Source organism: Watersipora subatra, chromosome 3 (genome assembly GCF_963576615.1).
Source record: "Watersipora subatra chromosome 3, tzWatSuba1.1, whole genome shotgun sequence".
Taxonomy (NCBI): Eukaryota; Metazoa; Bryozoa; class Gymnolaemata; order Cheilostomatida; family Watersiporidae; genus Watersipora; species Watersipora subatra.
Window position 1 is genome coordinate 64,098,833 of NC_088710.1, and position 25,358 is coordinate 64,124,190.

General features: G+C 38.8%; 1 protein-coding gene across 3 annotated transcripts in view; it reads left to right on the forward strand.

Moving 5' to 3' along the window:
* The window catches only part of LOC137392112 (bromodomain adjacent to zinc finger domain protein 2B-like), a 29,098-nt gene extending 3,960 nt beyond the window's left edge, over positions 1–25,138 (forward strand). The window contains exons 2-31 of one of the 3 annotated variants that reach the window (XM_068078736.1): positions 101–293; positions 2,027–2,260; positions 2,593–2,999; positions 3,264–3,389; positions 3,686–3,853; positions 4,392–4,612; positions 5,059–5,200; positions 5,301–5,408; positions 5,637–5,733; positions 8,499–8,837; positions 8,968–9,245; positions 9,449–9,604; positions 11,271–11,468; positions 12,313–12,378; positions 12,493–12,621; positions 12,755–13,006; positions 13,927–14,034; positions 14,465–14,649; positions 16,711–16,870; positions 17,733–18,415; positions 18,756–18,922; positions 19,186–19,347; positions 19,738–19,916; positions 20,055–20,224; positions 20,325–20,471; positions 20,637–20,820; positions 21,534–21,703; positions 22,493–22,672; positions 23,083–23,226; positions 24,988–25,138. In XM_068078736.1, coding sequence (XP_067934837.1) covers positions 197–293; positions 2,027–2,260; positions 2,593–2,999; positions 3,264–3,389; positions 3,686–3,853; positions 4,392–4,612; positions 5,059–5,200; positions 5,301–5,408; positions 5,637–5,733; positions 8,499–8,837; positions 8,968–9,245; positions 9,449–9,604; positions 11,271–11,468; positions 12,313–12,378; positions 12,493–12,621; positions 12,755–13,006; positions 13,927–14,034; positions 14,465–14,649; positions 16,711–16,870; positions 17,733–18,415; positions 18,756–18,922; positions 19,186–19,347; positions 19,738–19,916; positions 20,055–20,224; positions 20,325–20,471; positions 20,637–20,820; positions 21,534–21,703; positions 22,493–22,672; positions 23,083–23,226; positions 24,988–25,138 — 5,808 coding nt within the window. In that variant the 5' untranslated portion in view covers positions 101–196. The remainder of the gene's footprint in view (positions 1–100; positions 294–2,026; positions 2,261–2,592; positions 3,000–3,263; positions 3,390–3,685; positions 3,854–4,391; positions 4,613–5,058; positions 5,201–5,300; positions 5,409–5,636; positions 5,734–8,498; positions 8,838–8,967; positions 9,246–9,448; positions 9,605–11,270; positions 11,469–12,312; positions 12,379–12,492; positions 12,622–12,754; positions 13,007–13,926; positions 14,035–14,464; positions 14,650–16,710; positions 16,871–17,732; positions 18,416–18,755; positions 18,923–19,185; positions 19,348–19,737; positions 19,917–20,054; positions 20,225–20,324; positions 20,472–20,636; positions 20,821–21,533; positions 21,704–22,492; positions 22,673–23,082; positions 23,227–24,987) is intronic. The other 2 variants (XM_068078737.1, XM_068078739.1) reach the window with 2 other exon arrangements.
* Positions 25,139–25,358: the final 220 nt, after the last annotated feature.

Below are 25,358 nucleotides of genomic sequence, written 5' to 3' on the forward strand. Positions count from 1 at the left end.
GTCGAGAAATAGTTTTGCCCTACTCAAGCGTATTTCACATCATTGATCATTGTGTGTTGAATGCCTGCGCATTACAGCCATTCTTCCTTGTGTTTGATAGGACGCAGATTGATTAAAACGCTACTAGTGGCTAGAGGAATAAGATGCTTTGCTGAAAGGGCTCCCATGCAGGCCCTCTCAGCCATACCAAGGGAAAATGGATAATGTACGAGCTAACAATGCTACAACAAATGGATCAACGAGTCGTGCCGACTCGTCAAATATTTCCTCGGCTGAAAATGCCTACGCTCAAGGTAAGTGTATTGGCATATTGTGTTAGTGGGAGTTTATAGTAAACATCGTAAGCTGTATTAAGTTTACATTGGTGAGTATATATTCCCGCTTAGCATTTTCAATGTACTTTTTATTCAGTCCTCCTATGTAAGTATTCCGTCAGCTGATTAATATGTGATATAAACTATAAATAGGATGGAGGTGGTAGACTGGAGACTGGGGCTCCACGAAACATTCTTGCAACATTTTGTAGTACTGCCTGTTCATTTTTACGACTATCATTTATATGTGTATCCACAGTTATAACTGTAATTCTTTCCTTAACTACTTAAATATGTCCATTGGGCTGTCTCACCTTGCCAGCATTCAAGTGTTGATCTCATTGAGTATTTGGCATTGTACATGTGGAGTTCATAGCATCACAGTTGGACTGTTTGCTCTAGGTTAGAATCAAATTCCTGATGGTAGCTAGATAGAGAAGGAATTCATAACTGTTTGTCCTGTCATGTTAATCCTTCTCTGTCATTACATAATTGCCATATTTAATACATTCAAACTCTTACTCCCTGATCTGGTAGCAAGTTAAGGCTGGTTCACATTATATTGAACGTTGATGCCGCAATACTTCATTGATGCCGCAATACTTCGATGATAACAATGTTCACACTATCACAGACGCATTTGCAATTGCATCGGCAAATATTCCGTGGCGTAGTGTTCTCATTTATCTTTTTTATTTTTCGCGAAAAAACCTCTTTGTTTTTGTGTACTTTAATCAAAACTAGTCTCGCAACAACTATCATAAATAGAAATAAATAAATCACGCTATCCGCGACGGCGAATTACTCTATCAAAAATTGTTCTCACTTTGCAGGCTGTCGTCGATGCTCGGCGAAATATCGAAAAAGTTTGCCAGCTAAAAGTTTTTCGACGTATCCGCATTGTTTCGTCGATGCTATCGGCCCCGGTTCGCATAATCGATGATGAACACCTAAAGGAAAATGTCGACACATGATGATATAGTGTGAAGCAGCCTTTAGTGTACTCACAGGAGGTCTGGCAGATTTTTGAGGCCTCCAATGTCTCAGCCTCTCAAACCAGCCGCAGTTATGTATCAGATTAATTACACCTATCAACTTGATTAGCATGACTACTCAGGCTCCCTTATCAATACTATAATCTAAACCTGCCATCTTTGTTCTCACTCGCTACTTGTCGAGGGATGATTAGGCAGGCTTGTGTCCAAATGTAGTTTTATTAAGATGGCCCTGCTTGTCATTCGCTCTTAGTACAGCATCTGCATTATTCACTAGCCTCACTGGCCGCAGCGATGAATAGTGGCCTAGCGCCCAACGGGTTAAAGTGTGATCGTGTGTTGACAGTGTTGGGCTGGCACACAATCCTGCTGATATTCTTTAGTAGCGTTGTGTTACTTATTCAATGTGAGCAGAATTGAACTTCAGTACCGCAGTTGCTGACAGAGACTAGGCAGTGATTGGCTGCTTATAAGCTCGGCAGTGCATCCAGTTGCCATTATCGCTTGGCTTTTGGATATGTACTGGTAATAGCTAAATAATCAATGTCATTGTTGCCTCTAATATTATATGTAGATGTCATCTGTTTCTACTGCCCAATTGTTATTTAGATAAAATAACTTTCAGTAGCTATTCATTCACCTGGCCTGTCTAGCCTCCAGTTGTCAGGCAATCTATGAATCTCTCGTGAACAAAGTTATCTCTGCTCTTGTTTCTAGCCATGCAGCGGATCCTCGAACAGCAGCAGATGGCCAATCTCGCTGACATAAACCAGGCCGCCGCTTCCAGCATGTTGGCCTACAACAACCCGTATGTAATGGCTTCTTTGGCTACCCTCGGCGCTGGTTTCTCTGGAATGCCTCCCTTGGCTGGACTGCCGGGTATGGCTGGAATGATTGGCCCGGACTACCAGTCAGCCATGGCAGCTATGGCTGGTAGTTTTCCTGCTGCCGGTGAGTCGCTACAATGGTTCTTGTACAATATCTTTTCAGCGTATCAGAAGTTCTCAGTCATCTCCATCTGATGGTCACGATTGCATTCAGATCTCCAAATCTATCTTACAAGACTGAGGTGATTCGAGGGCAGATGTGAGTGTAGAATGCCCTGCTGATGCATTCACAATTCACCTTTCAATTGAAGGCATGACTATGCTTTGACATGCGTTGTCAGTGATTTATAACACGCTTCTTAAAATCAAAAGTGTATGGGCTCTTACATGAATAATATTGATGGCCATTACCGTAGTCATAGAGTAGGAACCTTTGTAATGTTTTCTTCGTTGCAGCTATGTACTCACCGGCGACCCTTGCATATCCGTCCATGCCTTTTACTGCTGCGGACTACGCGAGCACTCTGGCCGCATATGCCTCCTCTTTGGCTTCGAACCCCTCACAGATTACTCAAAGCAGCGCGGTGTCATCAGACAGAGAGCACGCCAGTCCCATTCTCTCTAACAGATCCAGCGCTGGGGGAGCCGCTCGTAGTGGTAGCTCTAGGCAGAGCACGCCTCTCCGGACCAGCTCTACGCCACTCCAGTCGACCACCTTGTCACATAGAGCTACTCCGACTGACCCTAGTTCCACAAATAAATCCTTGGCACCTTCGCCGAAGAAACCGCGACTCTCTGGTAGCAAGAGAGACAAAACTTGCGCCAAGGAAGTGCCTCACACAGATATGGACACTTTCTACAAGGTGAGGGAGCTGGCAAGCCGCAGCAAGCATTATTAACTGGGCGAGTTTGGCCAGTTGTTACTGTTCTTTGTCATTACGCTGGCTCTCCGAGTCACATTAGCATCTCTGTTTTTGTTTGTCAATGCGAGTGGCTGCTAACATTCCAATGTAATCCTTTTGTGTTGGATACAGCAATGGCTACAGGCACTAGCGTATGATATGAGCAGTCAATATTTTACCGACTAGCAATGCGCCCTCTCACACTCTTTTCCTTTCTCTCGTCAGGGCCTGACAGCCGATGAGTTTGATGTAAATACTCATTTTAAGAATTCTTTGGGCAATCTGTATGACAATGGTTTGTTGGTCGACAAACAAAGCAGTCCTGTTGCGGTCTCATCATCTCATTTACATGTAAGTATTGTTTTTCATGCAGCAGGATATCATCATTTCGGTTGTACAACTAACTGTGTGGCATTCGTCGCTTCCATTTACTCTCAAAGCATAACCTGCCAACTAAAAATGACAGGTGTAGCGAAGCTGGCAGGTAGTAAGTTACATTCTGTTGTAATAACATTGTCAACCAGCCCGCCCGTTATGTTTGTATTCTCCGAAAGTTTACTAGGGTCTGTGTGGATAACTCAAATTTCCATTTTTAGGATGAATAATAGGGTATCAAGGGTGCAATGTTGTTGATTGATTTCTTTTAGGATACTGGAGGAGATGCAGCGGTAGATGAAGAAAGTGCCGGACTCGATTTATCTGTCAAAAGCAAACCAACCGCTACTGCGGGCCAGACAGAATCTTCTTGCGATACAAATGATACAGCAGTGCGCAAGTCTGTCATACAGGTTTCTAAGCCTCTTATTCCTGCAACAGTAAGTCCGAGTATACCGCTATTTACAGCTTGTGTATATCTCTGTTACTCGCGGCGTACCTATCACAAACGCTGAGGGCCAGCCTAGTGAGTCAACAGGAGTGAGGTTACGCTTGCTAATCAATTGCTAACAAGTTGCTAGAAATATAAAGATGAAAAGACTCGAGTGTCTAAGCTAGTGGTTGATTCATTGCCGTGCGCAGCTCGGTATGATAGGCCAGCGATCTGTCCACAAACACTGCGCAAGCAATGGCATGTCCTAATATGCTGTTAGATTGTCACCAAGGAATAAGATGTCACGGGTATTGACTCCCGGAGTGGGACTGCGTATGATAGCCAGTTATTTCAAGCTTGACCACGACTGTGTGTGGCAGGGCATTATTCCTCCTATGTTTAGTGTGATACTATCAGTGTGCTGGGCTCCTAGTTATGGACTGCGCAAATGATTGTCATAATTGTTAATCTAACCAGAGAAATGTTTGTTTGTGAAACTTGTATAATCTTGTAAACGCTTATATTTCTCTTCCCTCTCGTTTCAGGTGAGTTCTACGCGGCTCAGCGATGCTTCAAAATTGTCACATTCAAGTGAAAAAGCTTCGTTGTCTGCCCTCGGCTCACAGTCTAAGCCATATTCTAAGATAAGCAGTGATGGTGCAGCAGGAGAGAGGTCTGGGGACCAGTACTCTGCTCTGCCCAACCTCAAACGACTTTCTGAGCAGTTGAAGAATGAGCCATCTGAAGTATCGCTGCCATCAAATGAGTATGCGCTGCCTAGCCTCTGTTCTCTGTAATATTGCTTTGCCTTTATTATTTTTTGTATTATCTAATATCTGTTATTTGGCGTAGCCTCTGTACTCTGTTGTACTGTCTAGCCTCTGCTCTCTATTACTTCAACTTGCTTCTTTTTCTAGTCACATTGCCTGGTCTCTGTTTCTAGTTGTAGTGCTCAACTTCTGTTCTCTGCTGCATTGCCTAACCTCTGTTTTCCATTATATTGTTTAGCCTCTGTTCTATGTGTATTAGTAAACTGGTGTTATTCTTCATGACTGGACATCTGTAATCTTTAGATTAGGTGTGTTTTGTCATATTCATTTTAATAGATTTGGATATTTTGTGTTAATGTGTTTCTTATTTTTGCCTCTTATTCGGTTCCTTTCAAGCCCATTTACATTCCTTCTACTATTATTATCTTTGTTGTTTCTGCAGGACCAAGTCTAAGAACGTTCTGTCATTGCTCAAGCGCAACCCAGCGGCACCCGCGGAGACAAAGGTCAAAAGAAGGGCGAGGAAGGCTAAAGCTTCTATAGAGTTGCCATCAACAACCTTGCCACCAATGGCTCTCTCACAGGTTCATTTGGACACTCCTTGTTCTACCTTATTACTGCTGAGTAAGTCCTCAACTTGACCAGCGATATACAGTATTAGAGATATCTCTGCTTTATTTATAGCCCAACCTCGAAGAGGAAAGAGATGAAATAAAGAGAAAGTTAGAGAGAGATATGAAACAGCCGAGGTTTGCTGGCCGCGGATCACAGAAGGCTGGACGACCTCTCCAGGTACCGCTTGTCTTTCCTTTCTGTATATATACATCCTGTTTTGCTGCTTTTTTGATATGCTTTTTGAATACCTGGAGTTACAAAACTTCTCAATTTCTCATCTGGTGATACTCGATATATAATGGACAATCAGACCTTGTTCAGGCAGAATATCGCTATGAGATTAGGGTGCAAATTTGTTCCAAAACAAACTAATATCGAGTTCATTTGGAGTGCGTTGTTTTGCAGAAGCGTGGAGGTGGACGGGGTAGAGGTCGTCGTAGAGTTAATCAGGCTCGACAAATACTGGATGGACAGGACATGCCTCCTGAACAAGCCATGCCAGGTAGGTGCTTGACTCAACGACATCTTCCACTTATTCATAGTGGACCACTTCTTCTTACAAGCATCTCGCTTGTTCCCCCATTATGTGGTTAGAGTGCGTGAGTAACCATGCGGAAATTTATTCACCAATTCTTTGTCGTCAAGCGTCTGCTGCAGTGTTTCTTATGGAGGAGCTGCTATACCCAGCACTATATGGTTATACCAATAGACTTATTAGTTCACAGCTATTATTATTGATAAATAGGCAACACAGTATCCAAGTTCTTACCCTTATTAACCTAAAATCTATGTTCTACAGTACGACTCTTGACTGTAACTTTGAGACTTAACACTAACAAGCCTGGGTTACTTGTGCATATTTTGGCAGTGGTGCTATTATATTAACGATAGCCGCATTACTGACAACATGGTTGAGCGTTTAGGTGGCTTCCAACTTTTCTGTAAAACATTGAGACATAAAGACATATAAACATAACGACATTGAAAGTTTTATGTTTGTAGCAGATGGTTTTTTATTTTATCGATTTTACACTTCATATTACAGCATTGATGGTTAAATGATTGTTGGCCAAAACATTAAACGTTATGTACTGTATTACAGCTTGTATTAAAATATGCCTTTTGTGAACATATGTATTCAGAATAAGGCTCAGCTATATCTATTGTATTAGATCACACAAAACTTTTGAATTGTTTTTCAGTTTTTAGGGTTCTTCTTCATTTAAATGAGTAAAAGAAGAGGCAAGACTTGGAACAAATATTTTTGTGTGTAGCAAGTTATGTTGGCATTGTGAGAATTCAAAATAGAATTCACTCTTTAATAAACAAAATGAAAATGGGAAAACTGGTGTACTGTGAGCAAGTTGAGTCTTTTCAGCTGCCAAGAAATCAGCTGATGACATACAACAGTATGCTGCTGTTATAGTGTGTATTTAGTACATTATTACCAATTATTGCAACATCGTTAGTTGAGGCAAAAAGTGTGGTAGGGTAATAATGAAATCATCGGTTCATCCAGTAAAAGTTAATGATTAGTACTGCGTATGAAAGTTCTTTTCAAGTGTCTATTTTGTTCACAAAATATGTCTAAACTATAACCACTTGAAATCTCAGTTATGTTAACAGTTTGCGTAAATAGCAGTTCGTGTTACTATGATTATAGCCTTTCTTAACTCGTAGTACCAGAGCGCATTGTTCCACATCTCAAATATTTTATTAGCCTATGTGAAATGTTGTACCGTGTATTTTAGAGTTGGATTTGCAAACTCGAGGTCTTATGAGGACAGTTTTACGATGAATTGGTTGAAGCGAGGTTTATAATTTAGTGTTTTCTGTTGGGCTCTAGAAATGGCTCGGGTACTCTATCAAACAACCATCTTTTGGTAAACATAGGCTAGTCATAAGCTAGTATTATATTAACTGGAAGCGTAATAATGCCCATGATGGAACTGAGTATGCCACTGAATGATGATAAGATGTTGTGTGTTTAAAATAATAAGTGTTTACATGCAAAATGAACTTGTTTTCAGGGGACTTGCATGGCAGTATCTACTCTAGACAGTCGTAGACAACGACCAAGCGAGGTTATAGGTCGGGTCATGTGCAATAAACTTCATTTCATTCAATTAACTATGAACGCCAATGAGTAGTTGAAATGATGCCTAGCGCTGTGTAGCGTTGGCAAATACATAAGAATAAATATTTTTTCTAATCTTTAATTCTGTTGGTTAGTATAACGGTAGTCAAGATTGCACATCGACTCGCAATGTTTCTCCAAGTGAAACTCACCCAAAATGGCTTTCTGCTCTTTTATTGTATCTTTATGCATTTTCTGTAATAGCTTATTGACAATAACTGAAAAGTTTAGTAGAACAATATGACCTCTTCTAGTCTAATCATCAATGATATTACTCATTGACTCTACACTCGCTGGCAGTGTGAGGAATTCATGTGACACAGTTAACTCAATTTAAATGTCATGTTATCTTAATCATCTACCCAGTACACAAATGCATCTTCAATGTTTGCATTCTTTAATTAGAAAGCTTTTAGTTCTGTTAAAACTAGCCTTAGATTGTGAAAGAATTATTCACCGAAGACCAATCCTTGAAAACATGAACTAGTGAACACCCTTTGAAATTATTATTCATATAGACACATTGTACATGTTCGTATGCAGCCTAGCTGTTTGAACTATAACTACGTTGGAGTAGTACCGGGTGAAGTAGAAAAATAAATTGAATCGAGCCATCTCGTCAATGGCAGCGTATTTTAGCGGTTGGGTGGTCATCATATTTCACAAGATGCTGTATGTTTTACCTGACAACTGTAACATGTCGCGGTGTTAACTACTAGAATGCAAAAACGATCTATATTCTCATAAACACTGCGGTGTTTTGTCTCATGTACTTTTTGCATTGCCCACTTATGATTATTTAAACCTTAGTAAGCATTAGTTATGCATTGTTTGAACAGCATTGAATGACGTTTTGAATGGATTGAACAGTGCAGTATTTACATTTGCCATTGTGGCTCATAATACTAGACCGGTTTGTAAAATCTCAACTCTGTCATTATAAAAATGATATTGCGATCATCTCATTATTTTGTTTGGGTGCTGCCACAGCAGATATCTCAATTACGTTAAATGCTACATAGGCCTAGGTATAAAATTTCGAGCAGAAGCTCCAAAAAAATGAAAACGTATTCATTACACGTTGGCTTTCTCAGTAAGGAAATATTGCAGACACGCTCTTTTACTTGCAGAGCCGATCAGACCCAAACGCTCATATATCAGGACCAAAATATCCAAAGAAAAGCCAGTCAACATGGAGAAGCTAATGATTCCATTTGAGTACGACTGGCGAAGAGAAACCAGGCTACGGGGCATAAGCAAGAGCGGTAAGATTATTGGAGAAGTGTTCTATTACACTCCGAGTGACAAGCGAGTGAGGAGCTACAACGATGTACACAAGTACCTTAAGCAAGTACAAGAAAGCTACAAAAGAGGCCTAACTGATGAAAAAGGGCTGCCGATTGGCAGCAAGGCTTCAGAAGACTCTCTTGTAGCAGAGGAAGAGAGGGCAACTCCCCCTATAAGCAACAGTATGTCTGTTGTGTATTCATTGCAGTTCAAAAAAGCAGTGTTTTACATACATATATGACCTTGCACTGATCTAACGATTGTATCTGTCTTTAACTTGTTCACAATACATTTGTTGTTTGATTTTGCTAGCAGATCACCTGATTGACAAGTCGGCTTCGACTAATGACTCTACAGCTACCACTGGAGAGAGAGCTGTCACATCAATGACTAATGGTTGGCCAGAGTCAGAACAAAAAGAAAAGGAATCATCTGCTCCCAAGACAAGAGTGTACGACTCCAGTGAGGACAAGACACATTCTAAAGGAATGAAGATGCCTCATCAATGGGAGATGCTGACGAAGGAACACTTCTCATTCAACACTAGAGTAAAGCTTGGTGACTTTATGGAACAGAAACCAGGAGAAAAGGTTACTAAGTAAACAGTTACCATAGTAGGACTGAAGTTTGTCAATGTCGAATCAAGGTCAAGATAGAACGCATGACAATTTAATGCATGTTTCTCATGGTGATGTTAATGATCTTATCAGCGCTTGTAATGATATTCTTGCCGAAGCTGCATAAACTTTAAATAGCTATATTTGTATTGTTGAACCGCTTGCTCTGATCTTAGTATGTGCTGCTCAATGACACGGAGAGAGACGAGAGGATTGAATCATCTAATGAAAAGCGTAACAAACAGCTAGAAAAATTTAACAAAATGAAGGCAAAAAAAGAGGCGGTGAAAGAAACAGCCCGTAGATTGGAATTGGCGAAAGTTGAGAAAGAGGTATAGCTGATTTATTCTCTTAGACTGCATTTAGTGTTGTTTATATTATTCATTGCGTCGCATGGAGCACCTATGGAGTGACTTGCCTAGCTAGTGGCTTCAGTTTACCATGCATCCTATTGGCTATTACTTAGCTTCGTAGGGGTAATTCATGAGGCCTTTATTTCCTACAAATAATGCTAACATGAAGTTTTACGTTTTAACAATTGCCTAAGAAAGACTTAGATGAGTTAAATGAAGAGTTCAGTCGTTTAGAAGAAGCAAAACATTTGCTACGAAGCTGACAGCACTCTCTTGCTAAACATAATAATATTTATTTTTAAGTTCCACAAGTTTCAAAAATTCAAAAAATGCTTGGTTTTCCTCCACATGCGCACGAATAACTCAGATTTTGCCGCCGAATATTGCTTAATGGTTTTATGAATGTAATATGAATAAACAATGTTACTCAAAGTACTAGCAGTTGAGATGGCAGTTCGTGAATATTAAGATGGCTTTTGTCAAATTTTAGACCTTTGCAAGCATTATTTTGGGGTGCGATAAGATTTAGATTAACAATATTCAGTGTTGTGCGCAGTAATGTCGAAAGACGATGCTTTTTCTTATTTGAGTCTCACCTACTCTGTTGATAGTCAGAATGGATATTGTCAAAGTTTAGGCTTTATAAATTGTTTAAATCTATGTGAAGTCCCAGTTTCACAGGTCAAACTACTCAGGATTTCATCTGGTTTTAGAACAAATACAATCCGGCGCTTTACAAATTAACTATGTTTTATTGTAGTACTTCCTGTTTACTCAGCTATATCGCATTGTGTATAATTTTTACGTTTGTTTAGTTAACCATTTTTACTAGACATGCTCCAGATTTGTCTAGTATTTTTTGAAAATTTTGTTTACAGTGTAAAGAGTAACTCCCATGAGCCTGATCTTTGATGTACAAACTTTTTATTTTTCCGATTACTGGGTTAGTCTGCGACATTGTCACGAGTTGGTTTGAACCTTCTACCATCAATGCTACGACACGGAGCGTTGTTTTGTACATATAGTGAGTTTTAAGCCATATATCATCGCTTCTCACCATGAACAGCTCGGAGTGTTTGCATTTGAACATTTTTTAAAAAGTTTTCTATGAGTTTTATTGGCTGGAGGATTATGCCTGCGTTTACCCATCGATTCGAAACTAGTTTCTAAGCATTTGCAAATCATCGACATAATTAACTAGTAGAATCATCTCTTTGGTTCAATTAGATTGATTCAAACCAGTGGCCAGCTTTTAACCAAGTTTATAAGGTCTTTCTTTACATATTTTTTTAATCTTTTGTGAGACTGTATGATATTAAAATCTCTGTTTAGTTATATCCAACATCTAATTTAATTATAACTTCTACCTCATCCCATTTTATAATAGGAAATATCTGCTTACACAGAAGCAGACAACCCCTCGTAAGATGTTGATTTATGATAACAACTCACTAACTACATATTTTTACATTTCTCTTCTTGATGAAGGGTTCTATTGTCAGCAAAAATATATGTTACTTTAAAAGAAAAATATATACCAGTATACCTGGATATACATTATTTATGTCACATTTCAAGATACTTCAAAGTTGAGTCTAGAAATGAAGGCTATCTTGTCACTGACCATTCCTCGTATTTAACTCAGCGAAAACACATGGAGACAGCGCAGAGGTCCTTGCAAGCCAAGCTGAAGAAACAGTTGGAGAAGGCGAGAAGCAAAGCTCAGCATGAACTGCTAAAGCAGCAGAGAGCTGTCGCTGTGCAAATGAGGAAGAAGCAACTGCAGGAAGAGCGTGACCGAGATCGTTTGGAGAAACAGGAACGCAGTAAACACCTCTTAGAGGTCAGCATTCAAGTCCTACAAGTGTTAACGCATGTGAACTTAAACGTTTACTAGGTTAGATATATCTGCCGGTAGTCTTACGCCTGGTAAACCCATCTAAATGGCTTGGGGGAACCTTTTTTGGACTAACATTGGAACTGTCTCACTGTAGCTGAGAGCTTGGATAGTTTTTAAGTTTAATAATGCCAAGTCTATATAAGCTATGCTGTGGTTAGGAGCGGCAGAGACAGCTGACTCTAGCGAAGCAGCGTAAAGCTCAGCAACGAGTCGAAAAAGCAATGGTAAAAAGCTCTCGCAGGCACTCTTCTCTCCCTCTCGCACTCAGTTTACTTTTCCTGCCTTCTCTCAGGAGTCACTGTGTCTCTTTATTAGTTACATTCTCTGCACTCGCTATGCGGATACACGCTTCCCTCCATCTGACGGACAGTCCTAGGATGGCTGACAAACTTCATTTGCCTATTCCGCTAGATTTGCTCTCCCCAGTAGAATGTGCGCTAATAGAATCTAGGTTTCGTTCTGTTTGGACTGTTGTGTCAGCCTACGTAGATGAGTTGCACCCAAAAACTTAAGATAGATTTCTCTAGAACATTTGTAAATATCTGTATCTGAAATAAACCTGCAAGCTGCTAAACATGAATGCTAAGACACACAGATACAGATAGAAAAATGTGTACTATTTGTAGAGAGTTTTTGATTGTAATTCGGTGGTGGGAATTCTTTCTTTGCTCTGTTGGTGCTCATTGTAGGAAATTGTTTCAATAACTTTTCAATCAGATTTGAACTTGTTTCTAGATATCTATCTTATTTATAATAAATAGTTTATGAGTTGTGGCTCCTTTTTTAGATCAGAGAGCGGCAGAGACTTAGTCTAATCAACAGTAAGCTTATGGAGACGCGGCGTAGAGAAGAAGTATGTATTTTCATTTACACCCGTGTTTTGCCACTTTATTTCATTCTTCCTACTCTTACCTTGGCGAGAATTTTGTGTTAATAGTCGTATTGTTAAAAGACTCTGTGTTGCTAGGAGCGACGACGTCTGCACATGGACAAAATCATTCAGAAAGAACGGAAACATGAAATTAGAAAGCGTCAACTTGAGCTGACAAGGGAGCTTAAACAGCCAACTGAAGATCTCAGGCTACCTAATGTCAAGGTAAAACTGTGGCCTTCTTTTCACTCGGACTTTAGCACTATCCTCATTTTGAATGTGAATACAAATTGTGTACTTTTCTATTTATCTGTCATATCGAGCCTTCCGATATTACATATAGGGTACTATTTGACAGGCCCTTCCCACACTCAACAGAATTCCAGGGATGAAGCTACCAGCAAAAGTATTTGCAAATGTGCTGCAGTTTCACCAATTCATCACAAACTTCTACGATTGTCTGGAACTCAAGCACAGCATTCCAACACTGAACATGTTGCAGCAGGCGCTGCTAGCTGATAATAGGCAAAGCAAGCAGGCTCTTGACAAGGTCCTATGTCATCTCCTCGGTTTCGGTCTCTCTGATCCAGGTGTTCGTAACTCAGCCAAGGTTAGTTATAAGTTTCAGCTTTAACAATAGTTCTATGAGATTATCTTTGGAGTTGCTGTCAGAATTCTGTACTTAACAAGGAAAATCTTATTGCTTTCACTGTTTGTGGTTAGTTGACGATGTAACTTGTTACTGGTTTATATTTATTAATCCTGACAGTGTTTGCTGTGAAGTTTGCCCCAGAGATGCCTTTAGTCAAACTACATAAGCAAATCTGGACACCAATCCAGTCAACAAATCTTACATAACTTATTAACTTGCTCCAGATACCCATCTAAATCGTTGGTGTAGAGTGTTTGATGGTTTCTTTTACTGCAAAAATATTTATACGAAGTATGCTTATATTTATTGGTTGATAGTTAAAAAACGTACACCTGTCTGTTTAATTTGGTAATGGTGATAAATATAGGTAAATATTACACCAAATTATCAGCCCAAAATTGGTTATAATAATTTTCATCAATGTAAATGGAAATTGCGATACTCATTATTTACATCCTGATTGAAACAAGAAAATTATTTGCTGAGTTTAACAACTTTTTTGCTCAAGTATAAATTAAAATAATTTTTTAGTATCAAAATTTGCAAGACAATAATATTTGAATGATAAGATATTTCAGTTTTCTACGATACTATTACTGTGGTCGATGGTAAAATTCTAGAAGGTATTTCAGGTGATAGATATTCAGTATTTAAGAAAAGTTGAGCTGATTCCAATCCAGATACTTTCACTCTGTATCGACTCCGATACAGAGATCAGGGTATTTCATGTTGTTTCGATATATATTTTTTGAAGAGTTGTTATCCCTCTAATGATTTTATTCTTAGGTCAGCCACTTTAGGTTAAGAAAGCAGACAACTCTACAAAGCCTTTAATTTTATTTCTTTTTGTGATTTCATTCTATATATAACTCTTACAGTTCACCAACGAGTTGGGGCAGAAACTCAGTAAGTGTATAGTGGATGAGTTTAACTTCTCGGAAATACTTCGAATTTTCATTATGGAAAGGAACGGCTCTTGCACTCGGGTATGATTTTGGTTTATCATCTATTTTTGGTAATAGGAACACTCATCTTGTACTACCAGTTAAGTTTCAGTTGGAAATTAAAGTAAACTTCAAAGAAAACATGCTGCGCATTTTATACAACTGTATTCTCTGTGAGTAAATGACCAACATGCTGTTATGATTACAAAAAAAGTGGATGTGATAGGTTAACCTCCGGCTAAATTTCACACTCACTCTGGTGAAACCTTGTGGATTACAGGAACATCATTTAGTTAGTAAGAATCGACATAGACATTTCATGTCAGCCAATTCAAATTCAACTGATTTCTTTTTCTAGTTGTTTCGCCAAAATGTGTGATTACGTAGGTCTAAACATGTTCAACCCATATATTTGGTCTCGTCCAATTACGCTCGCTTCATACTTCCATAAGATATGTATGTTGCTTGGCAGCTGTCTCGTGAATTGGAGACGAAACCATTTGTGTCACTAACGGCCGAGCTTAAATCGGAAGCTATGGTCTGGCTGTGTGATGAGCTGAACACGAGCCAAGCTGTGACGAACGAGATAGATAACAACATGGAGCAAGTACTGAACCATCGGAGGGATAAGTGGGAACTCGAAGGCAAGATACGAGAGTGAGTTTAGTAGATGTTACCTGACCCATTTTATTGCGGTTTCGCTCTTGCATTGTGGGATCTACACGTATTAGTATATAACGAGGGGCCCCTTATTTACAGTCAAACTTTGACATATACAATGAATTCGTTTTAATATTTGCTTCACATGTCAAAACTGTTGTATGTTGAATCAAAGATTGTTATAAGAAAGCGTTTTTATTTGTTTAAATTGCTTCACTGCCCAAAAACTCAACAATGAAGTACTTATTCCATGAAAAGAAATGCATTATATCAAACTATGGAAAAAATATGACAAATATATTGTATGTAAAACTCAACGAAATGAAGTTATTATCATTTTAAAGAAGTCATTATTATTACATTGCCTTCGCTTTAACGGCAGGCAAGTTGAGGTGCAACATTGGCAATACAGGAGATGAAAAGTACATAGATTGAGATGCTGATAGAGACATGGAGGATGGAGCTGGTCTAACTGAAACTATGTGAACTTTTTTTGGTGTTTACTTAAAAAAATTTTTAATTAAATTTTAATTACATCCAGCCTCTCGACTTTTAGTCTTTTCAGGTTTTACTTTCACTTTTTTAACTTATGATAACTTTTAGATAGCTTCTGAAATTTTTTTAAAGACCCGCTCCAAAGATATTTGATATTTTTATATTAGTTGTTGTTTTAATTCTAATAACAGCATAACCACCACATAACCACCACATAACCACCACATAACCACCACATAACCACCACATAACCATAACTCTGTCTACCACTACTACTGCTGCTCACACTAATCCTGTAATTTCGTGGTTTTCAAATTAAAAATTGAAGGTATGAAGTTTAACATCGTTTGAACAATGCCAAAAAAATTATGTCAAGGAGAACTGTGTTTATATATATTGATTGCCATTATTTGGAGAAAATTTGAACATGGTGTATTTGAAATAATTTAGTACGTTTGGACAAATATTTGATGAAATGTTAAAGTTTATGTTCCGTCTGCTAATCTGGAGCGGTGTTAAATGATTGGTATTAGAATAAAATTTCTTTTGCGATTTTGACCAATCACCATTTTTATCAACACAAGTCATGAAAATGGACAAAAAGATTCGCGACCTTTGCAAAATGTCAAATGGAAATAGCTGCAACGCTATATAATTTTATTTAAATCCCTCGTTTTTGAACTAGATTATCTAAAGATTATCTGTTCAAAACTCTTATCCAGGAAAGTAGAGCTTGCGCTATAAGGGTTTAAAAAGACAGCTTCCAAGATTAGCTAATTTTTATGGACAGTTTTTTAAATTTGTTATTTGTGTGAAAGAAGAATTGCTTGCTAACGCACTCCAAAGATGATGCGCATAAACCAATTAGTATAAATAATTTTATATATTCTACATAGTTGATTTTTGATATTTGCAGAGTCTACTTCAACATTGTGTTAAAATTTTCTGCCATGTTGGGTAACCAAAACGTTTACCATATACAGTATATGGTAAGTGCAATGAGAATGATAAGAACGGCTTAGCCTTATGGTTACGCGTGTTTGTTAGTAGACTTGTAATTTGGATGTCACGAGTTCAAATCTAGTACAAAGGTGGTTTTATCCTGCTACAACTTTATTCCTGTGACTGGGCAGACAAACGACAGACAGACAGACAAACATTCAGATTTATATATATAGATTATGACTAATGTTTCTATTATTCACTTGCTTTTTAATAATCCAATAGCATATTGCCATCTCTTTCATTATCGGCTAAATTTATGCTGATTCTGCGACAGAATAAGTTTAATTTCATCAATTTGTTGTTATTACAAGTTAAATATTAACTTTATGCTGGCAAGTATTGGTATGGTTTTTGTAATACTTTTATCATCTATGTGAATTGATATGTCGAGTGTGACCCTTTGTTGTCTCACTTGAATATTATAAACCAAATGATAAAGCAGCAAAGATGCGCCCTGCATGGGAGTTATGCTTTCATTGTGTGTGCAACTCCTTTAGTTTTAATGCATAGCATATCCATATAGATTTTTCTCAGTACATTGCATTGCTGGTAATATAGAGTAAAGACAAATGCAACCCTAGAAGGAGTCGGGAAAGCGAGTAGACCCAAGGATATGGACCAAAGTGACCAGAGTGATAATGATGAAGATCAGAACACAGATCAGTTGCCCACATTTCACTCCAATAAATCTCAAACATCCGGCACCCCTACAAAACAGGTTGGTAAAAGCTTGTCTCACATGTAGGTTTTGCAGCAGAACCACCTGAAACATTTTGAAACAAAGGTTTTAAAATCTTCATTTAACTTTGTGTAATGGTTACAGTCATGAATTTATGTTCTGTTGGATTCCATTATTCACCTATACAAATAATACGATCTATAGAACTATCTCAAATGCGGTGTTCGTTACTGTTATCTCAAACTGAATACAAGTATTTTGAGTTGCTACAAATAGCGTTTAACCTCTATTTGAATGTCACCTTTGTCCAATTCCACTTTTAATAGAACGCCATTATAGGGAAAAGGTTGAAAAATAGAGCACCATGGCGTTCAAGTAGAGGTTTTACAGTATGTTCAGTTAGTGTGGATGACTTGCGCATTTATTTCTCATATTTTTAGTTTGTTTAATTTTAAGCCGTGACCACAAAACTGAGTGATGAACAAGTTTTCAATCATTAATTCTTAGTGAACTTCTCAGCATCCATAGTTATATCAATATATAAAATTTGTAAAATTTAAGAAATGCATCAAAAAATGCATTTTGTATTTGCTGTTTTTGCAGCTCTCTTCCTCTCGCTGTGTCCTTTGTTAATATTTTTAGTGTAGTTGCAGTGTGAATATCGCAGACTCGAAATATTTTAACGATCTATAAAGGAAATTTCATGCTTTTGGTATTAATTGCGGATGACTAAGCTGAAACATGCGTTTTAGAACATATGTTTAATGGACGCGTTAAAAACAGAAACTAAACACTTTTTTGGCACGGAAGGCATTTATTGGATGTTTGTGCCGCTAAATTGAGCCAACAGAGAAGGAACATATTAACTGTGCATATCCTTGCTATCCTTTCTACAATGTAGATGGGTGAAGACAAACCTGATGGGGAAGACAAGAAGCTGGAAAAGTTACTTAAGCAGTACAGCAAGTGCTGCAAGGATGTGGTGACTCGGTCAAGTACTGTACGTACCTTTCCTTATGGCATGGACAGGTACCGGCGATATTATTGGTGTCTCCCTTCTTTCAAAGGTATTCTAGTCGAGTCATCCGAGAGTTCGGTACATAAACTATCCAGTGATCCCACTGACCTCAACCTCACGCTCAAGAGTCCAGCGGAACTCCCTCCAGCTGACTCCCGGCCGGAAGTAGATAAAGAAAGTATATCTCAGAACGTTCTAGAAGCTTCTGATGCAACTAGTCTTGAACCAGCCACAAGTTCTATTTCAACCTCAATATTGTCTACCTGCGCAAGTTCTATAGCCTGTGATAAGACTATTAGCCCTAGCAATTTTGACTTGTCTCGTTCTGTTCCAAATGGCTTAAAGCCATCTAACCATAGTATATCCTCCTGGCTGTCTAGTGCCATAGATCAATTCTTTGCTCCTAAGTCAACTAACAACTCGTCTAGTCAAAGCTCTAGTCCATGTGCAGCCAGTACGTCTGCTGCTGATCTCAAACCTACTACCTCCAACAGCTCCGTCAGCATGGCTACCGGAGCAGATTTCACCAGTTCTGACGGCTTGGATACGTGGTTTGAATTGGACAGGTCTGTACTCAGATAATTTGTTCCGCATTAGCATATCTTTTGTTCTGTTTTGGAGTTGCCCTTGTTAAAATAGATTTTGTACAAAAATGTATGTCTATTTTTGTATAATCAGGATATCTGCAATTGGTTAAAGGCCGCTAAGAGAGCCTAGAATGGCAAGCTTTTAGGTTTATCAATCTAAGAAGTTTCTAGATCTACCAGTTTGACGATACAGTTTGCAATTTTTGAATAATTTCAGCTTCAGACGTTAGTATTGGTTGAGAATCATTGAGTAACTAGAGGCTATCAATGTTTTCTGTTAAGTTACCGCTTTATTGTTAACCAACTTTATCTGCTTCAGGAAACTGCCGTGTGACAAGCTGCAGAGGTTCAGCTCACAACTGATCGCCAACTCGTTGGCATTCATGAACTGCGTGACTGGCAGTGAAGAACAAAAGGAATTGGAAGCCTTGGAGAGACTCGCTGCAAAGGCTGCTCTGTTGGACCAAGCTCGGCCTCTACCCCCAGGTACGAGTTGTCCTTTTGGCCTATCTGACCTTGCATATATTTCGAACATGTTTGTTGTACTACATGTGTTCAATCAATCATAAAATGACAAACTTGGTAGCAAATTTTTATTAACTTGTTTTCATGTTCTGCAAAGAATCCTACAGTACGGAGTTTACCTCCTTTTATTCCAATCTATTATGTTTGAATATGCCTGACTCGCCAGTGGTGAGGGTCTATTGTAATTTGTCAATTAGGATAGGCTCAATACTTTCTCTATGTAGATGTTCAGAAGGGCTGGTGGATCATAACCGATTCCGAACAAGTCAAATCAGTTTCTACCTCCTTGCATCCAAGAGCTCTTCGCGAGAGACTTTTGAATCGATCATTGAACAAACACAAAGAGAAGATAGAAATTATGTGCTCTGATCAGAATATGCGTACAGGTAAACGTAGTACTAGTACTAATGTCCACTTGTATTAATTGTTTCACCAACCCAGACTTGTCGATGATGAGGGAGAAATCTTTTGAGAAGGTATTAATCTCAGAGCAATTGTAATGTGGTATGTGCTTTACTTGTCATGTACGTAAAACTTGAGATTTTGACTGAAGCACAGTTGTCTTTGATATACTCTGTTTGAATATGTTACGGTAAGCGAAAATTTAAAGTGATAGCCTAGCTTTTGAGGTTGATGCTACCAGCTAATAGTATTCCTAATTTCTATCGAGCAAGGAAGTCACCATCAGGAGATTAGAATGAGTTGAGAAGCTTGCCAACACAGCTGTACAGTACCTTTCTCTAACAGTATGTAACCCCTTGAGCACTTTACTGCAGATGTTGATTTTGAATGTGATGAGAGGGACAGCGAGATAGCTAAGTCTGCCTACCAGGCTGTTGTTGTTGACGACTCAAGCACGTGGTTGGAAAAGCAATGCAGACCCATAGAACTAACCATCCTAGACAAGGTGGAAGATTTAGAAGAGAGGGTATATCAGGCCAGCATTTACACAAAGGTAAGCAGTTCTTCTTTTGCTGTGTCGCTGCAATAGCTGTTCATTTTATTCACAGAAGATTTATGGAGCCAACAGTTGTTGTAACTCAGGAGATGTTCAAATGTTGAAAGTTGTAACTCTTTGTTTCTTCTGTGTTAGAACTGGGCTGACAAGAAGAAGCACGACGCAACAGATCTTGAGCTTGTGGTAACACCAGCTACAGAGGTGGCTGAAGGACAGAAGAGGATTATAGATCTGGTGAAAGAGAAGCTTTTGCTTCTGGAAGCGGGTGTTGAGCGACGCTACCTCAAGCCTCCGTTCATCAAAAGGTCGGCACCTCACACGCCTATTAACAGTTAGGTTTTCATATAAGCAGAAAAGCGAGTGCATGATATGCGCTAGGTTCCAGCTGTGATATTCCTCTTGCAGCACAACTCTTCATCTGGCTGATATAGTCTCTTCGAAGTCATCGGTAAATGGAACCGGAGAAGGTAGTGATGCTGATAGCGAAGACACGGCGGAAGACTCAAAGGCTAGCGAAGACAACTGCAGCAAGGGTCTGCTTGATTGGCAAAGGTATTCTAAATCACTCACAAGAACTCACTTGCAAGGGCAAACCAAATGCAACCGTGTTGCCAATAACACAACATTATTATTATTATAATAATCTCTGTGTTATTTTATTTGAAGCTTTTGCGCAGAACTGTTGCCCTTGTTTTATTTTTAACTTATGCGATTTAGGGCGGTGCGAGGGGCTGTCAATATGTCTCAACTTTACATAAGTTTAGTGCAACTGGAGACATGCATAGCCTGGGAGAAGTCTGTAATGAGAGTGCTGTGTCAAGTGTGCAGGTCAGATGACAAGGAGGACCAACTTTTGTTGTGTGACAGCTGTGACAAAGGCTATCATACCTACTGCTTCAGGGTGGGTGGCATTGACCTCACATCGCTAGCAGTTTGAGATGCAATAGCTAGGGTTATACTACTCTATAGGTGGTTTGTGGCTAGCCATCTATTGATCTTTATTATCATGAAATTTGCTCAAAAATATACTTACAACTTCCCTTTGAATGGATAAAATTTGCAGTTGCTTTTGCTACTATGGCTATTCCGTCGTCGAATGGATGGTTTAGTGAAGTATAATTTTGATCAAGGCGGTCTTGAACACAATGCTGCTTTTAAAAAGTCGAAATTGCATACATTATGAATGGCAAGCCAACACGATTCAGCTGCATATTTAGAAAAGGTTTTTTTTTCATCACCAGATCGTTTACAACATTATCAGCTTAGTTTCTTCATGCGTGGAATAACTTATCTCTGAATTCATTTGTTACTTGTGACAAGTATGAGTACATTTTTATTGCCGCAAATAGTCTATTGTAAATTGAGCAAAAAAAGGCTGATGCTCCTGACCTAATACTGTCAAATCTTTACTAACAATCCTTTCTACAATTGATCAAATAGTTGTCTTGGCATACAAAGTAGTCTTTAACATACAACGTTCGAAGTTTGGAAGCATACGCTTTTCTTCAAATAGTTTGTTTCTACATAAGCGCATGATATAATTCTGCGAAGCTATCTTTTCCAATGCTCTAACGTTCCCTACGAGTAACAACGAGGCTCTTCTTTACTGTGCAGCCAAAGATGTTAACGATACCAAATGGTGACTGGTACTGTTGGGAGTGTAAATCTAAGGCTTCAAGTATCGCTCACTGCATCAGATGTGGCAAACCTACCGGCAAGATGGCTCAATGTCACAAATGTCCTCAGGCTATTCACTTAGACTGCTGCTCTCCTTCTCTCTCTAGGTAATCATATTACGCTACTATATCTCCAACTTAGAGTAGATCTGGATGCCCTGTGGATTGCATAGCTCCCTGCACTAGTAGTAGGTTTTGAAAGGTTATTTTGTGGAGGCTTTTTTCACAGCTAATTTATATGGCATCTAGTGAGTAGACTTGATTTCCTTTGGCCATTGTGCAGCTGGCTTTAAAGGTTTAGTCAAGCAAGATTTTCAACTATCAGCAGCTGAGTTATATTGAGTGTGCAAGTTGCTTGTCATTGGTTATGGCAGCGCTTCTCTATTTGTTTTCATTGCCGAACTCCTTACGTCTGACGAGGCGAGCTCGCATCTCCTTGTTTTGAATGAAACTAGAAAGGTTCAAACAATGAAAAATAGATATAATCGCGGAATATATAAAACAAGATGTTATTCAAAGGTCACACTAAGAAGAGTCTAACGTTTTCACACAGAAGCAACATATGTAAAAAAAAAAACTATGATCTTTTACTTTGTTACCGCCTTGTTTCCTCTATTATCTGATCAAAATGTGGTTTCTCGCAGGTAAGTGAAAAGCGCAGATCATTTTCAGGATTGATGGCGTTACAGTATTATTTCTGATGTATAGAAGAAATGAACATCTGGCTTCATATAAGCCAGTTGACAAAGGAAGCGTAGTTGTCGCAATAACAAATACGCTTTCTTTGTCTTCACAGTTGATTCTTGCATTCCCGCGAATAACAGCTTGCATCCCTAGTCAGGGAGCCCTGGATTATGGTTTTAAGTTCATTCTTGCAAATTATCTTGCATTTTTAAGGGTGCCAAGGAAATACACTTGCGGACATTGTCTACAATTAACTAATCAAAATACCCATAAGAGAAGGCGGCGGTCTAAACACAAGACCTATGAGAGTGCAAGTGAAAGTGACGACATGGCTGCTCAAGAGTCGACTGATGAGGAACGGGAAGAAGATTCTGCAGACATGAGCGTGTGTCGGTAAGCTGTCAGCGCTGACTGCTGCTGAATAGTTAACAGTAGTTGAACTTGCTGAGTACTCCCAGCTTATGTAAACAGTATTGGCTACTTGTAAAAATGTGGGTATGAACATGAATATGGGAATACACTCAAATGCAGCATTGATCATAGAATCATATACAAAGATATTTACATGTGTTGTTTGACATCACTTCAAGGCAGCATTATTTTACATAACTTCTCTGTCTTTTCAGCATGATCAGCATTTTTCCGAATATTATAAGTAATTCGCAAAAACCAGCAAACAAATCCATGACTAAATACATATGGAGTCGTCTTTCCATCGCCTTGTCATTGAAGTGGTGGAAGCAACACATGAGCCGAACAGTTTTGAACATGGCTTACACCACTTGACCTTTGGTGTGTTTTAGGGAAATAATGACAGAAATTGAAAGTCACAAAGATGCTGAACCATTCCTGGAACCAGTTGACACCAAAGCATTTCCACAATACAAAAAGTACATTAAACAGCCTATGGACCTGAGTAAAATCTCTGAGAAACTCACTAACAACCAGTGAGTACAACTAACCTGTTTTTAAAAATCTTAGGGATACGCCGAAAAGTTAATTATGGCAACTAGGAAACAGCTCAGATTGTCTTTATAGTTCTAGGGTTATGCTGGGGCTGGGGCGTTACGCTCTTCTTTGGTTTAGAGCTACACCATGTAGTGCAACATATTGAACGTCAAGTAAAGCGAAGTTGTGTTTCACAGTTTGGGGCTATGCGAGAGTTGCTACACTCGCAATTATTGACCATCGCAGCCATCTTCTGCTTTCTACTGAGCTATTTTTCTAGAGCATGCGCTCTCACCCTAGCAGTTGACCTTTTGCTTTTCCGGTTGCTGATGTCATAACCCTGGAATTTTGATTCCATGGTTATGACATGGAATCACCATGTCATCCAAGGCTGATTTAAAGGTTGACTTGCAATAAAATTCATGTTACAGTTATTTGTTATCAAAAGATTCACTCACCATGTCTTACTCTGCTGTGTTGTAGGTGCAAAATATGTGGAAATGTGATTACAAGCTCTTAAAAGCTCAAAAACGAACAGTTAATCGCAGCCGTCACGAAAAGGCTGTAGTTTGGAATCCCTTTATTTTGACGACGTACTCAACCCGACGTGGTTATTGTTTTGACACGTGATGTTATCACGTGAAATGAAAGCCAATAAAAGGCTCAATATAAAACGTTTCGTAGCACTAGTTTATGACGAACACTTCGAGTTTTACCGGAAAGCCTTTATCAAATATAGATGCTCGCTACTTTACAGTTTTGCTTCAGTTTGGTGTAATCATCTAGTCGTAATCTGATCATGTGACCCATACTTCCTGCGAGAACTGTGAAAAACGGGAAAATGGCGGGACCAGTTTCTGCAGCACCTTTCGACTATCACAGGTGACCAATAGGCTCGTCATGTTTATCAGAGGATGATATACCCTCTTCCGAGCTAAGGTTAAAAAATTAAACTGGTTTTTATTTTAGGTTTTGAGATATCAGTGCTCAAAGTGACAGCATTACAAAGATGATGAAATGGGCGTGTAAGGACAATAAACATGGTGTTATTGAATGCGTGAAGTATATCCAAAGAAAATATTTTGACAAATAAAGGCTGCATGAATGTGTAAACAGAAGCTATCGTGTTCAACTACGTCCCATTTCAGCCATTTTGGAGAGGGATTCCAACCTACGGCATTTTTGTGATGGCTGCGATTAACTTTTCGTTTTTGAGCTTGTAACGTTTAAGAGCTTGTAATCATATTTTGCACTTACAACACAGCAGAGTAAGACATGGTGGATCTTTTGATACCAAATAACTGTAATGTGAAGTTTGTTGCAAGTCAACTTTTAAGGTAGCCTGTCTTGACAAACTGTTGTTTTTGTGGAGTTGTCCCCCAGCGAGCGGAGTGAGCAAAACAGCAGCTTGGCACCTGATGCATCAGCTGCCCTGAAAGGGAATTGTTCTCTTCAGTCCATGCAGTTTGTTTGCGATTTTATGTTGGTCGCTCCATTGATAATCAACGGATTTTTGTTGATTATCAGCCTGTCATTTGTTGCTAGTCAACCTTAGACCACTCTTGGATTTAAAAGCTTTACATATGTATTCACGTTGTCAATACTAGTGGCATCACGAATATTTGCCTCACTGTATATTTTATATGGTATCATTTGTAAAAGGAGTTTTGAACATGTCTCTCATTTGCAAAGCCCTCACTTCTTGGAAGGTTAACTCGAGTCACGTTCTCTTGATCAAATCTTATTGACATTAATTACAGGTATGCAAGCCAGGTGGAGTTCTATGATGATATGATTCTCATCTTTGACAATTGTTTGCTATTCAATGAAGATAGTTCAGTCGTCGGGAAGTCTGGCAAGGTGTTGAGAAGGCTCTTTCAGAAGAGATGGAAGCAGTCGACTAGTTCTTAATCCGCCATATTTTATCTAGAATTTTCTTTGAGAATGTAGTATAAAACTCAGATGTATGTGCACATATGGTAGCTACTGTTGCATCTATTGTACATAGACTTATATATTTTGTATATATTTACGAGAATTAGTAGTAATTATTACATTTCCTACTGTATTTACTGATACTTGGTTGTTCTCTCTTTGAACGTTTTATTGACTTGTTCTTAAAATAAATATC